The sequence below is a fragment of the Leucoraja erinacea genome, chromosome 30, assembly GCF_028641065.1.
Source record: "Leucoraja erinacea ecotype New England chromosome 30, Leri_hhj_1, whole genome shotgun sequence".
In the NCBI taxonomy this organism is placed as follows: Eukaryota; Metazoa; Chordata; class Chondrichthyes; order Rajiformes; family Rajidae; genus Leucoraja; species Leucoraja erinaceus.
The window spans coordinates 23,369,438-23,391,658 of NC_073406.1; the positions used below are offsets into that span (position 1 = coordinate 23,369,438).

Below are 22,221 nucleotides of genomic sequence, written 5' to 3' on the forward strand. Positions count from 1 at the left end.
TTCTGCAAAGACAGCTCCCTCAGTAACTTCCTTGTCAATTCTTCCCTTCCCTCCCGTACCTTTTCCCTGCAACCGCAAGAGATGCTACACTTGTTGCTTCACCTAACCCCTCGACTCCATTCAAGGACCCAAGCATTCGTTCCAGGTGCGACAAAGGTTCACCTGCACCTCCTCCAACCTCATCTATTGCATCCGCTGCTCTAGATGTCAGCTGATCTACATCAGTGAGACCAAGCGGAGGCTTGGTGATCTTTTCGCCGAACACCTCTGCTCGGTCCGCAATAACCAACCTGACCTCCCGGTGGCCCAGCACTTCAACTCCCCCTCCCATTCTGTATCCGACCTCTCTGTCCTGGGTCTCCTCCATGGCCAGAGCGAGCAACACCGGAAATTGGAGGAACAGCACCTCATATTCCGCTTGGAGAGTCTGCATCCTGGGGGCATGAACATTGAATTCTCCCAATGTTGTTAGCTCTTGCTGTCTCCTCCCCTTCCTATCTCTCCCACAGCCCTCGGGCACCTCCTCCTTTTTCTCATCTTCTCCCCACCCCCATCAGTCTGAAGAAGGTTCGGCCCGAAACGTTGATTATTTCCTTCGCTCCATAGATGCTGCTGCACCCGCTGAGTTTCTCCAGCATTTTGTCTACCTTCGATTTTCCAGCATCTGCAGTTCCTTCTTAAATAATCTGTTATCTGTTAACTTTTCTTCCAACATAAGTGATAAAAAATTCCATCAACCATATAAGAAAATGAAGTAGTTGGATGCATGAGGTAGAAAACTTATGTTGATGAATGAATAAGTAATTATTTGCATGCAAGACAAAGATCACCTTTGAGAGGAAATCTAATGTAAGATTCAATAACATTCTCATCATGAACGGTGCATGTCTCACATGGGCGTCACCATCGACAAGACACTTGCTAAATGTCAGATCACCTGTGGTGTTTGACAGGTCTCCTAAAACCTGTTTATCGTCCACAAGATAAACCAGTGTGATGGAATGTGCACATTGATGGATAAATGCATTTATAGCAATCCATCCACCACACAAACCTCTCCATCACCAGTGTACTTTGGCTGCAGAATATACCATCTACAAAACACCTTGTGAGCAAACTGCCTTATCGCTAAAGAGGATAATATATGATATAGGAGCCAGACCATTCCATGGAACCCGAGTACCCATTTGCTGATCTTCATCCCCAATAAATAATACCATATGTATATCACCGGGTGGCACCGTACGTAGCTGTCTGTGCCCATTTTTCAATACCTTCTCCCTGTTTGTCCTTAGTTTTTCTCCTTAGGGTAGTTTTAGATTACCTAAGGTAGATTGAGGAATTCATTCTGATGCATGCACAAATTAATTGGATCACTCCGTGTTTGTCCAAATTTTCCGTATATGTGTACTATTTTAGTTAAGCTCTAATGTATATGACTCCATTTACTTTAGGGAATTATTTCTTGATATGTAGAAGTGGATATATTTTCATACAATTTATTATCTATATTACTAAAAGTCTGTTCTTGACCGGTTTTGGCATTCTGTGCTGCGATTTCCGAGAGAACGCCGCCACCTACGGCCGTCATTTTTGGCCACCTTGCTCAGAGCCCCCCTCCGCCGTATGTGTGCCGAGGATTTTTCCCGTCGATGAAAAATGACAGATATTAATGATTTTACAAAATTCCCCATTCTCTCTGCTGCCCCCGCTGGTGGCAGGGGGAGGGACTATAAAAGCAGGAAGTGGTGTGCCCCAATCAGTCTCTACAACATGGGGAATGACTGGACAAATGTCTGCACAGCTGTGAGTAAGTACCCTTAATTTGGTTTGAAAATGAAAATATGGTTATGGTTAGTTTGAGGGAAAAAGCACTGCCTGCAAATGGCTGTTTGGGGGGTTTGGGTTGAGTAAAAAGGCTCTCTCTCTCTCTATCTCTCTCTCTCTCTCTCTCACACAGAAGGACAGCGAGATCAGTGTGGAGAATACAAATATGCCAGGGCATTTTGAGATCAAGAAGGAGGTGGTGCTGATGCTCTTGACGAGCATTAAGGTGGATGTGCTCATGACCTGATAGCATCTATCACAGGTTACTGAGGGAGGGAAGAGAGGAGATTGCGGAGGCCATGATGAGGATTTTTGATTCTTCTCTTGCCACAGGCGACAACTGGAGAGTGACCAATGTTGTTCCTTTGTTTAAGAAAGAAGTGAGAATCCAGGTAACTGTAGGCCAGTGAGCCTCATGTCAGTAGTAGAGGAAGGGAGAGAATTCTTCAAGATAGGATTTATTCCCATTTAGAGGACAATGGGCTAATTAGGTATAGTCAACACAGCTTGTACACAGCAGGGCGTGTCTTGTTAACCTGGTTGAGTTTTTTGATGTGTTGAGGGAGATTGGTCTAGCAAGGTGTTGTATACATGAATTTTAGTAAGGCTTTTGACGAGGCCCCTCATGTTAAGCTGATCTAGAAGATTAAGATGCACGGGATTCACAATAACTTGGTGATATGGATTCAGAACTGGTTTATTCATAAAAGACAAAGGGTTGTGGTGGAAGGAAGATATTCTGGCTGGAAGTGTGTGACCAGTGGAGTTCCCAGGGATCTGTGACAATAGACAAAAGGTGCAGGAGTAGGCCATTCGGCCCTTCTATCCAGCACCGCCAATCAATGTGATCATGGCTGATCATCCCCAATCAGTACCCTGTTCCTGCCTTCTCCCCATATCTCCTGATTCCGCTATTTTTAAGAGCCCTATCTAGCTGTCTTTTGAAAGCATCCAGAGAACCTGCCTCCACCTCTGAGGCAGAGAATTCCACAGACTCACCACTCCCTGTGAGAAAAAGTGTTTCCTCGTCTCCGTTCGAAATGGCTTACTCCTTATTCTTACACTGTGGCCTCTGGTTCTGGACTGCCCCAACATCGGGAACATGTTTCCTGCCTCTAGCGTGTCCAAACCCTTAACAATATTATATGTTTCAATGAGATATCCTCTCATCCTTCTAAACCCCAAGCCCAGTTGCTCCATTCTCTCAGCATATTACAATCCCACCATCCCGGGAATTAACCTTGTAAACCTACGCTGCACTCCCTCAATAGCAAAAATGTCCTTCCTCGAATTAGGGGACCAAAACTGCACACAATACTCCAGGTGTGGTCTCACTAGGGCTCTGTGCTGGGACATCTGCTGTTTGTGATGTACATAAGTGACTTGGACTTAAATGTAGATGGGTTGGTGAGTAAGATTGCTGATTATACTAATATTGGAGGAGTTGCAGACAGTGAGGAAGATACAGCTGGATCCAGATTAGCTGCAGATATGGGAAGAGCAATAGCAGATGGAGTTTAATCCGAGCAAATGTGAGGTGTTGCAATTTGGGAGGTTGAAGGTAAGAGGGGAGCATAAAGTTAATGGCAAAGCCTTTACACCATTGATGCACAGAGGTATCTTGGAGTTCATAGCTCACTGAATGTGGCAGCACAAGTAGATAGAGTGGTAAAGAATGCGCATGGTATGCTTGCCTTCTTTGCTAGGGGCATTAACAGGCAGGAAGTTGTGATGCAGCTCTATAAGACTTGCAGCTTGGCCACATTTGGAGTATTGCTCACAGTTATGGTTGCCCCATTGTGGAATGATGAGGAGGTTTTGAAGAGAGTGCAAAGGATTTTTCAGAATGCTGCCTGGATTAGAGGGTTTCAGTTACAAGGCCAGGTTGGATAAACTTGGATTGTTTTCTTTTGAACATCGGAGAACGAGGGGCGAAAAATGATTGGAGTATATGAGAGGCATAAATAGGCTATATAGTGAGAGGGAGAAAGTTTAACGGAGATATGCAGAGCAAGTTTTTTTTAACCTAGAACGCACTGGCAGGGGCGGGGGTGGAGGTAGAGATGATAGTATCGTTTGAGAATAGAGTGATATGGAGCATGTTCAGGCAGTTGAGATATGTTTATCTTGCCGTCATATTTGACGCAAACATTGTGGGCCGAAGAGCCCATTCTTCTGCTGTACTGTTCTATGTAATAAATGCTTAGAAATGTTGATTCTTTACACTCTGAATTAAGCAATACTCTGTACCTCCTGGAAAACATTCAGTTGTTGAATGTCCTTTGACAATGGCCAAGCCAGCCACTCAGGACAGAGATAGAAACATAGAAAATAGGTGCAGGAATAGGCCATTCGGCCCTTTGGGCCTACACCGCCATTCAATATGATCATCCAACTCAGTATCCTGTGCCTGCCTTCTCTCCATACCCCCTGATCCCCTTAGCCACCAGGCATACATCTAACTCCCTCTTAAATATAGCCAATGAACTGGCCTCAACTACCTTCTGTGGCAGAGAGTTTCAGAGATCCACCACTCTCTGTGAAAAATGTTTTTCTCATCTCGGTCATAAAGGATTTCCCCTTTATCCTTAAACTGTGACCCCTTGTCCTGGACTTCCCCAACATCGGGAACAATCTTCCTGCATCTAGCCTGTCCAACCCCTTAAGAATTTTGTAAGTTTTTTTTAGATCCCCCATCAATCTTCTAAATTCTAGCAAGTACAAGCCAAGTCTATCCAGTTTTTCTTCATATGAAAGTCCTGACATCCCAGTCTGGTGAACCTTCTCCACTCCCTCTATGGCAAGAATGTCTTTCCTCAGATTTGGAGACCAAAACTGAACACAACACTCCACGTGTAGTCTCACCAAGACCCTGTACAACTGCAGTAGAACCTCCCTGCTCCTATACTCAAATCCTTTTGCTATGAATGCTAACATACCATTAGCTTTCTTCATGGAGGGGTGTACAGTAATTGCTAGCCTACCCTCAGTGAACAAAAGCAATACTAGCAGCATACTGTAGATTTTGGTAATCGCAAAATATCCATGTAAAGATAATGGGTCAAAAAACTATAGTTCAAAATACATCAGTATTAATGTTACTTTTATGTTTAAAATAATTATGATTATTAACAACAACATCCATGCACATAGCACCTTTCACATAGGAATTTTCTCAAGTTGTTTCAGTGAGTAACACTAAATTTCTTATCTTGAACACGAAATATCATAATATCATACTAACAACTGCTAAAAAAAAAAAACGTCTTCATGACAATTAAGTTTTGGTGAATTTAAATGAATGCATGACCCCAACAGCAAGATGTTTTCCTAGAGATACAGAGTATTGCTTAATTCGGATAGTTTTATAATCTGGAGCTAAAATCAAACTGCCTGAGGAACTCAGCTGGTCAAGCAACATTGTGGAGCTGGAGGGTTAGACAACATTTCAGGAAAAGAGACAGCATCAGGACTATGTGTAGGAATGAACTGCATATGCTGGTATAAACTGAAGATAGACACAAAATACTGGAGTAACTCAGCAGGACAGGCAGCATCTCTGGAAAGAAAGAATGGGTGACGTTTCAGATCTGAAGATGGGTCTGAACTCGAAACATTGCCCATTCTTTCTATCCAGAGATAATGGCTATCCCGCTGTTACTCCAGCATTTTGTGTTCTATCTGCATCAGGACAAGCTTGATGTGGGGTCCCTACCCAAAACATTGTCTATATTTTTGCCTCCACAATGCTGCTTGACCCACCAACGTTTTTTGCTTCAGTTTCTAGCATCTGCAGGCTCTCTGCCGTAGTGTTATAATCAGGTTTCAGAGAATGAAACTGAGTCCTAGGAAATGTTAAAAAAAAATCGCGACAAGGGAATCATTATGAGTGGGAGAGATGTAAATTTTAGAGTTTGGTTAGCTTCACAACTTTGTTGGAACAACATGCTTTGATGGTGAAAAAAGGTTAACTTATAATTAAACGAAAAGGTTCACTTCTTAATAAACAGACAACTCACAAAGTGGTTTGGTAGACCAATTAAAATGGCTACTAATTAACGGCCGATGGAAGTGGCAAGGAAAAAATCCCAGCCAAGTGAGCAACACAAACACTTGGCTGGCCTCTCTTCACTTCCCTGAACACAGAATTACATGGTATTTTATACTGTTCTTTTATCACCTAAGCACATTCCAAAGAAATTAGTCATGGTCAGAGGTACAGTAAATACACATTACTGCAGGACGCGTCTGAGTTTGTCTCCTGTCAATCACCAGTCGCATCAAAGGCATCTAGTCATGTACAAGGCAGTTACATATCAAAGGCACAGCACATTGTCTCAAGGTACACAAAAATGCTGGAGAAACTCAGCGGGTGCAGCAGCATCTATGGAGCGAAGGAAATAGGCGAAGTTTCGTGCCGAAACCCTTCTTCAGACTGATGGAGGGTGGGGGGGAGAAGGGAGGAAAAAGGGAGGAGGTGGTGCCCGAGGGCGGGGGGATGGGAGGAGACAGCTCGAGGGTTAAGGAAGGGGAGGAGACAGCAAGGGCTAGCAAAACTGGGAGAATTCAACGTTCATGCCATCAGGACGCAAGCAACTCTGGCGGAATATGAGGTGCTGTTTCTCCAATTTCCGGTGTTGCTCACTCTGGCAATGGCGGAGACCCAGGACAGAGAGGTCGGATTGGGAATGGGAGTGGTAGTTGTCTCAATACGCCTCACTGGGATTAATCTGGGCTTCCTCTCTCATCAATTGGTAGACGCATTTCAAAGTCATCGGTCATTATCTCAATATACAGCAACCTGGGGGAAGTCTGGCTTGTCTTTCTGTATCAAATCTACTGGAGAAAAGCCTGCTTTGAGACTAAATATAAGTTGTAATAGTCCAGGAATCCATTTACTATATTTTTAACATCATTCAGCCTTATCCCTTGGCAAAATGGTTTGTGGGTATCAAATTCCATTTGATGTTTCATTAAATAGGTTTCCAGTAAGCATGTGGAGAAGATATCTTGGAGTGAATGCATGACTGACTGGACCAAGTAGTGAAACTAAAGTTGTGTGCTGTCATATTTTTCAGATACTAAAGGATGTTTGAAAATTCAATGAAGACAGAGAAATGGAAACAACTGCCTGTCATCCTAAACATCTCATTGTTCACAGCATTGTTTATCACTAGATGGAAATCTATTGATCATCAACATGTGCTTTCTTGCTCAGGTCTGCATTATCACATTTACACATTTTCTGGACTAGCACGCTTTTGTACATTTGTTTCACTATATCTTCAGTAATCCTAATAGGCTAATTTTGATTGGGCTGAAGACATTTGTGCATAAAAATACAGTTAACATTTCAGATCAGTTACCCAGAAAAGTGGGAATATAAGTGTATTTTTATGATGGGGAGGGTACTCAGAAAAGTCAAGTTTTATTTGTCACTTGTACATAAAGTGCAAGTGAAATGAATTTGCCAGCAGCGGTACAATAAAAAAAGAACACATAATACACAATAAAAATTTAAACAAACATCCACCACAGCATTCATCACTGTGGTGGAAGGCACAAAATTTGGCCAGTCCTCCTCCATTTTCCCCCATGGTTGGGACATCAGCCCTCCGCAATCGCCGCAGCGGGCGTCCAGATGTTCAGACAAGGTAAGTCCAGATAAGTCCTGAATCGGTGCCTCCCCACCGGAGACCGCGGCTTCAAGTTGGTGTAGGCCGCAGGCCAGCGGTCGAAGATTTAAAGTCCCCGCTGTGCCGCAGCCAGAAGCACCACAGACCGCAGGGCCGGCGGGAGCTCCTCTCCAGGGATTCCCGGCGAGGAATCCCGCTCAGGATGGTAAGTCCACGCCACGCCCGCGTTAGAAGTTGGCCGCAGTCGGAGTTCTTCTCTCGGGTCCCCAACGAGGGATCCCCGGACCAGGACGCCGCCAGCTGGAGCTCTGCTGACCGCGGGCCAGTGAACGGAGCGCTCCCCTCCGGCGAGGGCTCGCCCGCTCTGTGATGAAAGAGTCCTCGCTGCGCCCGCTGCTGCAGCTGAAGCCTCGCGCGCATCTCCGGGAAAAGCCGCACCGATCCTTGCTGTTAGGCCATGGGGGAGGCGACATGGAAAAAGTCGCCTCTCCGTGGAGGAGGCGACCGAAGCGGTTTCCCCCTTACCTCCCCACACCACCCCCACACAAGACGCACGAGAGACATTAAAAACACACATTAAGACACTAAAAAAAAAAAAAAAAGTAGAAAGAACTAACATGCTGCTGGCAGGGCTGCCGGCTAGCAGTGCCCCCACTGACCCAGTGGCAATATAAGTGTGTTTTTATGATGGGGAGGGGGGTCAGCATCTGACCACATGAATGTATGTGATAGGATGGAGACCAAGGTGGAGAATATGACTCAAGCTACTGATGATACAGCTGCGGATTTGTGTCAAGTGAGGAACCGAGTACAAATGTGAGTCAGGATTCATTTTGAAAAGTCAAAGTAAAAAACAGATGGATCCTGAGTAACATCAAATAATGGGTTAAAAAAAACTACAGTAGAATTAACTTGTTGATAATGCTAAGATAAAATATTAACAGTGACAGAATTAAGACTATTCTAGGTAATTTTAGATTTGCATGAAATAAAGGAGTAAAGCCGATATTTCAGACCCTCAGTAGTTAATGCATAAGTAGTTACACAATTGTAATTGTTTTTAAAAAGGATAAGATGATTTTTTATTAAAATGTAATTGAACTGGATAAACAGGGTCTGATTAGGAACAGTCAACATGGATTTGTGCCTGGAAGGTCATGTTTGACTAATCTTCTTGAATTTTTTGAAGAGGTTACTCGGGAAATTGATGAGGGTAAAGCAGTGGATGTTGTATATATGGATTTCCGTAAGGCCTTTGACAAGGTTCCTCACGGAAGGTTGGCTAAGAAGGTTCAATTGTTGGGTATTAATGGTGGAGTAGCAAGATGGATTCAACAGTGGCCGAATGGGAGATGCCAGAGAGTAATGGTGGATGGCTATTTGTCGGTCACTGGAGGCCAGTGACTAGTGGGGTGCCACAGGGATCTGTGTTGGGTCCACTGTTGTTTGTCATGTACATCAATGATCTGGATGATGGTGTGGTAAATTGGATTAGTAAGTATGCAGATGATACTAAGATAGGTGGGGTTGTGGATAATGAAGTAGATTTTCAAAGTCTACAGAGAGATTTATGCCAGTTGGAAGAGTGGGCTGAAAGATGGCAGATGGAGTTTAATGCTGATAAATGTGAGGTGCTACATCTTGGCAGGCCAAATCAAAATAGGACGTACATGGTAAATGGTAGGGAATTGAAGAATGCAGGTGAACAGAGGGATCTGGGAATAACTGTGCACAGTTCCCTGAAAGTCGAATCTCATGTAGATAGGGTGGTAAAGAAAGCTTTTGGTGTGCTGGCCTTTATAAATCAGAGCATTGAGTATAGAAGTTGGGATGTAATGTTAAAATTGTACAAGGCATTGGTGAGGCCAATTCTGGAGTATGGTGTACAATTTTGGTCGCCTAATTATAGGAAGGATGTCAACAAATAGAGAGAGAGTACAGAGGAGATTTACTAGAATGTTGCCTGGGTTTCAGCAACTAAGTTACAGAGAAAGGTTGAACAAGTTAGGGCTTTATTCTTTGGAGCGCAGAAGGTTAAGGGGGTACTTCAAAATGATGAGAGGGGGGTCTTTAAAATGATGAGAGGAATAGACAGAGTTGACGTGGACAAGCTTTTCCCACAGAGAGTAGGGAAGATTCAAACAAGGGGACATGACTTGAGAATTAAGGGACAGAAGTTTAGGGGTAACATGAGGGGGAACTTCTTTACTCAGAGAGTGGTGGCTGTGTGGAATGAGCTTCCAGTGAAGGTGGTGGAGGCAGGTTCGTTTTTATCATTTAAAAATAAATTGGATAGTTATATGGACGGGAAAGGAATGGAGGGTTATGGTCTGAATGCAGGTATATGGGACTAGGGGAGGATACGTGTTTGGCACGGATAGAAGGGTCGAGATGGCCTGTTTCCATGTTGTAATTGTTATATAGTTTTATGGTTAACTGTGGATCTAAATGTTAATATATGTAATTAGTTAATATGCAAAAGGTACAACACTAAAATGCTATTCAGATGGATCCTGCTGCTATCCAAGGTACAAAGAATCCAGGCGGTGTAAGAACACAACTTGAAACAACAAGTAGGCCTGTGAAATAACAGAACAATATAATTCACTGGACTGCACAGCCTTTTTTTTCTGATTGGCCTTTTGTCATTATCCTGTAGCAAATGTTCAGAATCGGAGGTGGCATGCATTGGAATTCATCGATAACTCAATAATGCTGAAACAAAGAAATAGGTAAGCAGTTAAATTTGATGCAGAACAACTCTTCTTCTACAGTTGGGTGATCAAATCTGCCGACAAGGGAGGTGCCGTGATAGTTTGGCGCGCTGATCTCCACAAGGCTGAGGCCACGCACCAACTCTCAGACACCTCCTCCTACTTATCCTTGGACCATCACCCCACAGACGAGCACCAGGCCACTATCTCTAACACTATCACTTACTTCATCACCTCCGGCTCCCTGCCCTCCCAAGCCCCCAACCTCATCGTTCCCCAGCCCCGCACGGCCTGATTTTATCTTCTCCCCAAAATCCACAAACCTGACTGTCCCGGTAGACCTATTGTTTCTTCCTGTTTGTGCACCACCGAACTAATTTCCACATACCCTTGACTCCACCCCCGGTTAAATCCCTCCCTACCTATGTTCAAGACACCTCACACGCTCTTCATCTCCTCCATAGCTTCCGTTTTCTAGGCCTCCATTCCCTCATCCTCACCATGGACATCCAGTCACTCGACACCTCCATCCCCCAGCAGGAGGGTCTTAAAACCCTCCGGTTCTTCCTCAACCGGAGAACCAACCAATCCCCATCTACTGATATTCTCCTCTGCGTAACGGAGCTGGTCCTTACCCTAAGCAACTTTTCGTTTGACCCCCCTCCCATTTCCCCCAAATACAAGGCGTAGCTATGGGCACGCGCATGGGCCCAAGCTATGCCTGCCCCTTTATAGGGAACAATTCTTGTTCGAGGCGTACCATGGCCCTATCCCCAAACTCTTCCTCCGCTACATTGACGACTGCATTGGTGCTACCTCCTACACACGTACAGAACTCACTGACTTCATCCTTTTCACCACTAACTTCCATCCGGCATTCAAATACACTTGGACCATTTCCGACATTTCCCTACTTCTCGACCTCACTATCTCCGTCGCAGGTGACAAATTATTGACTGATATATACTATAAACCCACTGACTCCCATGGCTATCTGGACTACACTTCTTTCCACCCTGCTTCCTGTAAGGACTTCATCCCCTACTCTCAATTCCTCTGTCTACGCCGCACCTGCACCCAGGATAAGGTGTTCAAAACCAGGGCAAGATTCTTTAGGGAAGGGGGTTCCCCATTTCTACAAGAGATGAGGCTCTCACCAGGATCTCTTCTACACCCCGTAACTCTGCTCTCACTCCCCATCCCCCACTTGTAACAAGGGCAGAGTCCCCCTTGTCCTCACCTTCCACCCCACCAGCCGCCACATACAACAAATAATCCTCTGACATTTTCGCCACCTCCAACGGGAATCCACCACTGGCCACATCTTCCCATCTTCTCCCCTTTCTGCTTTCCACAGAGACCGCTCCCTCCGTAACTCCCTGGTCAATTCGACCCTTCCCACCCAAACCACCCCCTCTCTTTGCACTTTCCCTGACAACCACAGGAAATGCAACACTTGTCATTTACCTCCCCCCTTGACTCCATCCAAGGACCCAAGCAGTCTTTCCAGGTGCGGCAGAGGTTCACCTGCACCTCCTCCAACCTCATCTATTGCATCCACTGCTCTAGGTGTCAGCTGCTCTGCATCGTTGAGACCAAGCGTAGGCTTGGCGATCGCTTCGCCCAACACCTCCGCTCGGTTCGTAACAACCAACCTGATCTCCCAGTGGCTCAGCACTTCAACTCCTCATCCCATTCCGAATCCGACCTTTCTGTGCTGGGCCTCGTCCATGGCCAGAATGAGACCCACCGTAAATTAGATGAGCAGCACCTCATATTTTGTTTAGGTAGTTTACACCCCAGAGGTATGAACATTAACTTCTCCAATTTTAGGTAGTCCCTACTTTCTCCTTCATTCCCCTCCCCTTCCCAGTTCTCCCACAGCCAACTGGCTCCGCCTCTTCCTTTCTTCTTCCCCCCCCCCCCCCACCCCCACATCAGTCTGAAGAGTCTAGACCCGAAACGTCGCCTATTTCCTTCGCTCCGTAGATGCTGCCTCACCCGCTGAGTTGCTCCAGCATTTTTGTCTAGCTTCTTTCACTGTTTATATTTGTATCAAATACTTGATATTCTGCGCTGTCAAAGAGCTCCTAAGAAAATCTAAAATAGGGCCAGTTGTAGGACATTGAGCACACAGTTTGCTTCACCAATTAAGAAGATAATGGCTGATATTTAATATTAAATAATCCTCATCCATCCTGTCTATTGACTCCTTCAGTTACCAAAAAGCTATTCTATGACAAACCATCCACAGTCCAAAAGGCTAGGGAATTCTTAATGAAGACTGTGGTGTCTGGGATGTCTCGATCTGAAATGTCACCTGTCCATGTTCTCCAGAGATGCTGGCCGACCTGCAGTGTTACTTCAGCACATTGTGTCCTTTTGTGTATTAACCAGCATCTGCAGTTCCTTGTTTCTACTCTCTATATCAAGGAAGCTGGCTAGATAACTGATTCCTGAATAATTGTTTGATATGAAGCACATAGAGCATTTCTGGATTAGGACACTGCCCACACATTCATCTTGGAGGATGAGAAAATCATTCTAGACTTCAAGGAAATCTCTTCCCGGAGCAAATACTGAGGGTCACTGTAAATTAGATTCAATTTATCAGTAAAAGAACCTCGGGGCTGAAGTGATACTAAAAGGCCAATCTCCCAATATTGCCCAAATGCTAGCACTTCAAGATTATATCATGTTTTTTTCTCATTTTTATCAAACAGTGTCTTTGATATCTTTAACAAACAATATTTGAAAAACCTGGACAAGAGTCTTGTTTATCAATAATGCTCCTGTGAATCTGATTGACTATGAAGACATGACTGACCAGATCTAGGTCAAGGTTTGTTTATTGTCACATGTACCGATTAAGGCACAGTGAAATTCAGATTGCCATACAGTCATACCAATAAAGAGCAACAAGACATCCAAATACATTTTTAGCATGAACATCCACATTCCTCACTTTTATAGAAGGCGATAAAAGTTCAATCTTCTTCCCTTCTTTGTTCTCCCACGGACGAGGCACTCGAACCTTCCATTGTCAGGGTGATTTTGGCTCCCGCAACCGCCGGTCGAGCCCTCAACATCAAGATGTTCAAGCTCCCTTATCGGGGGATCTCGGCTCCTCCCAGTCGGGGCTCAACGAACCTCCTGTGGCTTGGGGCTTCCCGATATCATTCTCTACCCGAGACTACGAGCTCCTCGATGTTGAAATCCGCAAGCTGGAGTTGGAGGGTAGATCCCAGGCAAGGGATCGCAGGCTCCGATGATAGGTCCACGGCCCTGCTGTGTGGCTCAAAGTCATTCTCGACCAAGGCCACTAGCTACATGATTTTATGCCGAAGAGCAACCGGAGATACGATCCAGAAAAAAATCGCATATCTGGCAAGGTAAGAGATTGAAAAAAAGTTTGTCCCGGCCCTGCCCCCCCACCCCCCACATAAAACAAACGAGAGAACACTAAAACATACTCTTTAACACGTACTTAAAATAACAAAACAAGAAAGGACAGACAGACTTGGCGAGGCCGCCATTGCCGGCGCCAGCCATGGACATGATTCTGGTAGTGCTTTTGCTCTTCATAACACTATTGTTGCAGTGCAAGGACAAGGTTGCTGTTATTACATTCAAGGCTGACTACCTGCAGCATTTAATGATGGACATCATTTTGGAGATGAATAATAATAACAACCTCATTGGTGCCTCTTCAGATGGGGTAACATTGTGTCGATGAAAAATCTAGGGGACCTTTATTTCCTTGCTCGGCTTTTGAAGAACTGACAAATTTAAGTTCTGTAAATGAAATATCTGAAATTTATGAAAGAAAAGCCATAATATTCCATGTTGGAATGTTGCCTGGGTTTCAACAACTAAGTTACAGAGATAGGTTGAATAAGTTGGGTAGAAGGTTAAGGGGGGACCTGATAGAGGTCTTTAAAATGATGAGAGGGATAGACAGAGTTGATGTGGACAAGCTTTTCCCTTTGAGAATAGGGAAGATTCAAACAAGAGGACATGACTTCAGAATTAAGGGACAGAAGTTTAGGGGTAATATGAGGGGGAACTTCTTTACGCAGAGTGTGGTGGCGGTGTGGAATGAGCTCCCAGTGGAAGTGGTGGAGGCAGGTTCATTGGTATCATTTAAAAATAAATTGGATAGGCATATGGATGAGAAGGGAACGGAGGGTTATGGTACGAGTGCAGGCAGGTGGGACTAAGGGGAAAAAAATTTGTTCGGCATGGACTTGTAGGGCCGAGATGGCCTGTTTCCGTGCTGTAATTGTTATATGGTTATATGGTTACACAGCCATCCCTTAATACAGGATAGGTTGGGAGGCAGGAGGGCTCTCATTGTTTTAACAAAAAAAGTAAAGGCGAATGTTCGAAAAAGACCCTAGTGATCTACTCCTGCTCCTAAATGATTTCACATGAGTTGCACTGGCACTTTGCATGTTAAGATAATGGCAAGGTAGATTGGAGACAATTGTCACTGATGTATGGTTCATAAGACGGAGGTTGATAGTGTTTGCCATGCTGCAGGGAAGTGTTCATCTTGCGATTGGCCCCGGGTGACTGATGAACAAAGCTTAAAGATCATGTTGTTGGAAAGTTAGACATCTCTTGTCATCTGATAAAGCTCTCTACAATAAAACACAGCATGTTCTATGTGCTGTCAAATCCAATGCTATGCTCAATATTGGAACTGTTATCTTTGAAGATAGCCTTTAGTTTCTCAATGTCAGAGAATGCCTTTCAAAGCCTGTTGTGATGTTTTGGTAGCAGTTAGACTAAGTTGCGGCCTCTTGATCATTCAGAACTCTGCTAAAAATTTCACATGCAATTGTAGCTGTATAAAAGTACTGAATAAATAACTAAAAGGGAACAAATGGTAGGTATACGGGGAAAAGGCTAAGTAGTTGGGCTGACTTTGCTGAACCATTCCATTTGGGGAGGTACAGTTATTACTGTAGTGTCTCACTGATACTAAACTGTTACGCATCTTTCACAGGTATCAACAGATGATCCAAATTTCAAATGGAGCTAAAAAACTAGAGACAGCAGTCCCAACACCTTATGTCTTGCTTTTGATCATCTTGATTGGTACTTGTACAAGGTGCAAAAACAGCTGTGAAGAAAAGAGCCTGTTATTTTCAGGTATGGCATTTTTTTCACACATTTCAAACGGCTATTTGCTACATTTGCTCACCTCTCAATCTCAGCAATATCACAAATGAACAACAGCCACAAAGTAACTACAATGTCAGCATGGCAGCACTACAGGTAGTGGAGCTGACACATCTCCAGCAACCCATGTTCTATTTTGATCAACAATGCAGTCCCTATGCAGTTTGTATGTTCTCTCTGTGACCTGCTTCCCTTCACTCCTCCCAAAGACATGCTGGTTGTTGGGTTTTAATGAGCTGCTGAAAATTACTCCTGGTGTAGATGAGCATTGGGAGAAGCAAGCTGGAAAGGGGGTTGGTAGTTGTGTGACAATATAAATTTTAGGGAACTGCTTGGGGGAATAAGACTGATGGAAATGCTCTGAGAATCGACATGGATTTAATGAGTTGAATGGTTGTCCTCTGTAAAATGTTGGATTTCCAGTTAGATACATATACTGGATGTGGACAGAACTGGCAAAGCCGGCTGTTACTGCCCATTTAATTATCCCACAGGATATGACAAGCAGCCTGTCAGAATTATTTAAATCAAATACCAATTACGCCTATTTTTTTCAAACCTGGTTGTTGAACCGGGCAAAATGGAAGTTACAGTTTAGTTTATTGTCACATGTACCGAGGTACAGTGAAAAACTATTGTTGCATGCTATCCCGTCAGCCGAAAGACAATACGTGGTTACAATCGAGCCATTTACAGTGTTTAGATACATGATAAAGTAATAACGTTTAGTGCAGGGTAAAACCAGCAAAGTCCGACCAAGGATAATCCGAGGGTCACCCAAGAGGTAGATAGTAGTTCAACACTGCTCTCTGGTTGTGATGGGATGATTCTGTTGCCTGATAACAGCTGGGAAGAAACTATGTCAGAAGGAACTTCAGATGCTGGTTTAAACCGAAAATAGTCACAAAAAGCTGGGGTAACTCAGCGGGACATCTCCGCGACATGTTGCCAGGGCGTCGCCTGTATGGTCGTGAAAGGTCTCCTAGTCACCCAAATAGTGGTAGCGTCTTTCTGGTCACCGCTGAATTTTCAACATGTTAAAAATTTTCGGCCACTGATGACGGGTGCTGGCAGTCGCTAAAAAAGTCGCGTAAGTGGGACAGGCCCTTTAAACTAACTTTTCCTAAGGATTACAGGTTACCAGTGGGTCAAGGAATAGAATACCTTTTTGGTTCACAATGGTATTACAGTTACTATCATTATCTTGGGTTAATTGTACAAAACACATACAGATCCAGTAAAAGATTGCTTGCACAGTGTAGTGTTACCTGTTTTATTTTTGGACATAGTGACAGCAAAGGTGACCCGTTTGGGTTTCCTCCCGATCTTCAGTCTCTTCAACTGATCAAAGTGTTAAATCAAGGCAAGTCAAAACTAATATGAAGGATTATCTTGAGAAATTTAATAGTAAGATTAAACGAGTACTTACCAGTGCGAAGTTTGATCTGTATTTTATGAGGAGTTATGATGAGGGATTACGTGAAGAACCCGCTCAGTGCGCAGGCGCGGCATACTTCCAAGCAGCGGTGTGGAATCAGATAGACACAATTATTTGAAGTAAACATAGTAAAGATTAAGGAGACATCAGCTTACTGGTTGGATCTATATAATGAGGGTGGGAGCGGAGGGCACGTAATCCCTCATCGTAATTCCTCATAAAATACAGATCAAACTTCGCACTGGTAAGTACTCGTTTAATCTTACTATTTTACTTCGGAGTCACGTGAGTGACTACGTGAAGACTTCAAAGGTCTGTGATTTCAAACCGTGTAACAGTTTTTATTTCACTCACTGCCGAAGTTCTTGAGGGAGGAAGTGTTATCGTAATCAACCAATGGATCTGCTTTCTCAAGAAACAGAAAGGTATTTATTAACAATAACAACATAAATAGCTCCCATGAGCTTAAATTAAATATTTGCAGTTTGTAATATTCTGTCTGCAATTAAGTCAGGCTTTATCAACGGTTTATAATAAAAAACATTCTGAACGTCGTTTCCCTCGACCATCCTGCCGTATTGAGAATGTGGTCAACTGGGACGTCCATTCGTTCAGCCGCTGATGTCGATGCTGCCCTAGTGGAATGGGATTTAAATGTATTAGTGTCCATTCCGGCAGCTTTCAGTACCTGTTTGAGCCACATTGAAGTGGTTTGGCTCGTTACCCCGTCATGAGGTTTCTTGTGGTTGACCCATAGGGCTTTTTCTCTCCCTCTGAGATTGTGGGTTGTGTCTATATATTGTTGTAGATGGGTCACCACACTCAACCTAGGCTCTGGTGGGTAGGCCCGGAATACCACCAGTGAATTGGGCGTTCCTGGCCTGCTTTGTTTTTTACCAGACCTAGAATGATGAACGTGATGCGGTCTGGGGTGATCACCATGTTATCCAGTCTTAGTTTTATGGAGTGACTGGACTCTGTGAGCGGATACGAGAGGCATAAGCATGAGCGTTTTTAACGTAGATTGCTCAAGACTGAGGGATCTAGCTGGTGGCCATCCTCTGAGATATGTCAATATCACACTGATATCCCATACATGGGTATACCTGGGTTTTGGGGGCTTGTTATTGTAAATGCCCTTCATAAGTTTTATCATCAGTGGATGGGATCCCATGCTCTGCTGTCCTGCTGTTTTTAGATAAGCAGACAGGGCGCTTCGTGCTGTATTTACGGCACTGTAACTCATCTTTTCATCATGGTGTAGATGGCCCAGGAACTCCACCACGTCAGTGGTTGAGTAGTTTCGTTTGTTGTCCCTGCGTCCTGGCAGCATTTTTCCCATTTTTGCTTCTTGGTGGCTGTTCGCAGGGATGCCGACATGGTGGTGATGGTTCATTTGGATAATCCCAGTCCCTGGTAAGGTCTATTCAAACCTACAACCCAGGAGTTTGATGTTTCCATGGCATGGGTGGCTTATGCCTGATACTGGGTGAGTCAACAACCGTGGTCCACTAGGGAAATCCATAGGTGACTCGACCACCATGTCGTGATGAACTGGGAACCATGGCTGTGTAGGCCAGTCAGGCACCATCAATATCCCAGAGGCAGATTCCATTTGTATTGCGAAGTACCTGACTGATGAGGCAGAAGGGAGGGAAAGCAAAAGCAGAAATTACCCCAATCCAGTGTGTAGGCATCTACCGCTGCTGCCTCTGATCTGGTTCCCAAGTCACATACATAGGTAACTGGTGATTCCGTCTTGTTGCAAACAAATTGATATCTGGCGTTCCATATTGCTTAATAACTTTAGCAAATATTTTGGGTTTGACATCCATTCGATGTTATCATAAATATTTTCCCCCCGTGACCTGGTGTCTGCCACTGTGTTTTAGCTTACCTAGTAGATAGGCAGCCGATAGTAAAAAATGTCTTTCGACACACCATTGCCAGATCTGTTTGACCAATTTGTCGCACGATAATGATTTTATGCTCCCCATATGGTTAATATAAGCCACCACCATAGTATTATCAATCCGTAACCGCACATGCACGTGCTGCATTTTAAATGCATATGCTTGTAACCCATAATAGGCGGCCAACATTTCCAAATAGTTGATGCCCAGTGTGTGTAGTAACGATGATTCTGAATTAGTCCATCTGCCACCTGTGCTGGATATGGAGTTAGTTGCTCCCCAGCCTAAAGCACTGGCATCGGTTTTTAATAACCAAGTTAGGGTTGGTGATAATAATAGAGCTGAAACTGTGCCAAACATTGTCTGCCCACCACTGTAGTTCTGATATAGCTTCAGTGGGTAAATTCATGATTTGGTTATAGTGACCCGAGCACCTTGGCAAAGTAACAGTCATATGGATTGAATTGATATTGAAGCCCAGATAATCCATGGTAGTTAACGGCTTCAATTTTGATTTATCTGGGTGTAGGACGAACCTCAGTGTTTCAAGGAGCTGTTTCGTAGCTAGAACTGCTGCCACAGCTAATTCCTTTGTTTTTCCTAATATGAGGATATCATCCAAATATGCCATGACTATGCTTTTGTTTTCTTAATATTTTCATGGCTATTTTTAGTATTTTTGTAAATAGTCTAGGGCTGAGGTTAGACCATTGGGCAATGCTCTATACTCCCATAGTTGCCCCATCCAGATAAATTTTAGGTATCTACATTGATCCTTGTGTATGGGTATTAGATAGTAAGCATCTTTAATATCAATGCTTGCCATAAAGTATCCTTTGGAGATCAGTTGTCTGGCAGTGACAAACGTCTCCATCTTGAAGTGTATATACTCAACAGATTTATTTAGTGATGTTAGGTCAATGATGATGCGACATCCACCATCTTTTTTAGTTTTCGTGAATATATTCGATTCAAATTCCAATGGTTCATGTTTGGTCTTTTCAATGATCCCTTTTGCAATGAGCCTTTCTAGTTCAGCTTGTCCTTCTCGCTTCTCTTTCTTAGAGGGAAAAATACCCTTTTGGGGCGCATGCTGAACTGGCGGTAATATGCCCAATTTGAATTCAATTTTGTATCCACTAATACTGTTGAGTATATATTTGTTATTTGTGACAGTACCCCATGCTTTTTTAAACAAGTGTAATCGCCCCCCAGTTAGTAGAGCACCCTTATTTTGTGTAAGCTGGCAGGAACCAGACCCACCTACCTCCATGTTCATTGTTTCTTCATGAAGGCTCTGTTTTGCTGGTATGCTGGTGCTGTCTGTGGGGCGGCGCATTTTCCCTGGGGTCTGCTCCGGGCCCATGTCTAAAAAAGACCTTTGGGGGTAATAAGCAGCGGTCCCCGAGCTTTCACCAGTCCTTGGATGTGATTGTCGACTGGTGGATGCCGAGGGGTGCTGCCAGCTGGGTGCTGCCAGCTGAGTGTCGGATGAGATGTCCTGCTTGTTCCCGGGCCTGCCCTCATGAGGCCCACAGGTTTAGCTGCCTCTCTTTCCGCTGCAGCGGTTTTGCATAGCCCCGCATATTTGGGGTCGAGGGCAGGTCTTATATTGTCCTGCCTTAGATTGTTGATCTCATATTGTGTATTGCACATTAGTGCTAATACTCCTGTTGGCAGGTGGTCATGTTAGTGTGTTCCGTGGAACGAGCAAAGGCGGTGATTGCCGATGTTAGGAGCTTCAGAATTCGCTGCATTTTAGCTCTTGACTGCGAATCTGCTGACCCAGCTGCCTCCAGATTTGACCGTTGACACTCTTTACTTTTAGTGCCTCTCAATTCTCTGGCGCTGTGTACTCTTCTAAAGCTTCTAGAAGGGCCTTCTCCTTTGTTGGAGAGATGGTTGATACTGGCTGCCATCTTGGGTTCCAGTAGTCTTCCTGCGCGTGGAGGTGCCGTATAGTGGCCCACGACACCCAGCAGCTCTTCATGATCCTGCTCCCCTGGCATACTTCTGCTCTCGTCCGCCTGCCCTTGTTGTAGACCCTGGTCTCCCTTGCTAGCCTCAAAGAGGGAGCAGAGGGTACTGTAGATACTGTGGAGGAGGCATATGCCCTACCTCCGTGAGATCGTTTTTCCCTGAGGTTTGGTCTTATACCCCTCCTCTTTGACCAGCCCAGCTCTGGTCCCATCAATCCCTCGACAAGGGAGATGGCTAGTGCAATAGCACTGGGGTGGGAGTGTTAGCTCCCTTGGCATTCAGCCAGTGACCCCTCGTTTTTCTGGAGTCTTTTAGCTCCATGACCTCCTCTGGCTTGGGGAAACAGACATACTTGTTTTTACTGTCTCCAGCCTGAGGTTTGGTCTTGTATTTTTTACCTTATTGATAGAAGCTGCCTGCCGATTTTGGTCGGCATTTTTGCGATTCTCGGGCGGCGAGTCTCCTTGTCGGGAGTCTGCAGGGGTTGCCGGCCGGTTTTTAAATTTCCCTCCGGTCCGCTGCTGTTAGTCAAACAGCTGTTCAGCGGACCGGCATCAGCGCAGCACCCTGTCAGTGGTCCGCAGCGTGTGCGGTCCCGTTGCCGCCTCTCCCCCTCCACTGTCGGCTCCTTCGCTGGAGTCGAACGGGGGCCGCTTCCTCTGCTGCTTTGCTCCCCCTGGAGCAAAAACCACAAAGCCCGATTAAGGTAGGTACTTACCTAACGTTCCTTCTTTCAGGCTAGTTGCGGGAGCGCCCGACTCCCGTCTGGGCCGCTGTTGCGCACTGAGCGGGTTCTTCACGTAGTCACTCACGTGACTCCGAAGTAAAATTATCTCTGTTTCCTACCCATTGTATTATTTTGAAGGATTGCATGTATTCTCTGTAAATTACTATACTAACCACCTAATCAAAGATACAGACAAACAATTTCTCCTTGATTAGGCAATGCAAATATCAATCCCTTCACATCTCTGGTCTTATTCAACTAATCTTTTTTTTTTTTTTTACTATTTTATTTTATTAGAAGTAAGCACAGTCATATGGCACCAAAGTGCCTAATATATATTTTCATAATACATTTTATGTACAACTTCTTTTTTTTTGTTACATTGAAAAAAGATGAGAATAAGAAAAAGAAGTTAGATAGTAAAGGATAGAAAAATGTGAAATATATAGTGTGTGAAGAAAGAAAACGAGTAAATGAAGAAAGTTGAGAGAGAAAATAGTGAAAAGAAAAGGAGATCATTATTTATAGTCTTGACCAACCCTCGTCCAGTCCTGAAACAGTTATTTTTTACAATTGTGTTGCACCATATGATTCCAAAAAAACGACGAATGGAGACCAACTCGTTATGAATTGGTCTGATTTATCCATTAGGAGGAATCGCATTTCCTCAAGATGAGCGGTGTCCAACATACTTGCAATCCACATTTTAAGCGTTGGTATTGATGTACCCTTCCAAAATTTAAGTATTAATTTTTTTGCTATTATTAAACCATAATTAAGGAATAGATTTTGAGATGCG

The 22,221-nt window shown here is 44.2% G+C and overlaps 1 protein-coding gene across 2 annotated transcripts in view; it reads left to right on the plus strand.

Annotated features, from left to right (window-relative positions):
* Positions 1-22,221, plus strand: part of LOC129711750 (tumor necrosis factor receptor superfamily member 14-like) — an 84,893-nt gene that overhangs the window by 1,509 nt on the left and 61,163 nt on the right. For both annotated transcript variants that reach the window (XM_055659676.1, XM_055659677.1), the window contains exons 2-4: positions 6,906-7,045; positions 10,123-10,195; positions 15,189-15,334. In XM_055659676.1, the coding sequence (XP_055515651.1) occupies positions 6,916-7,045; positions 10,123-10,195; positions 15,189-15,334 (349 nt within the window). In that variant the 5' untranslated portion in view covers positions 6,906-6,915. The remainder of the gene's footprint in view (positions 1-6,905; positions 7,046-10,122; positions 10,196-15,188; positions 15,335-22,221) is intronic.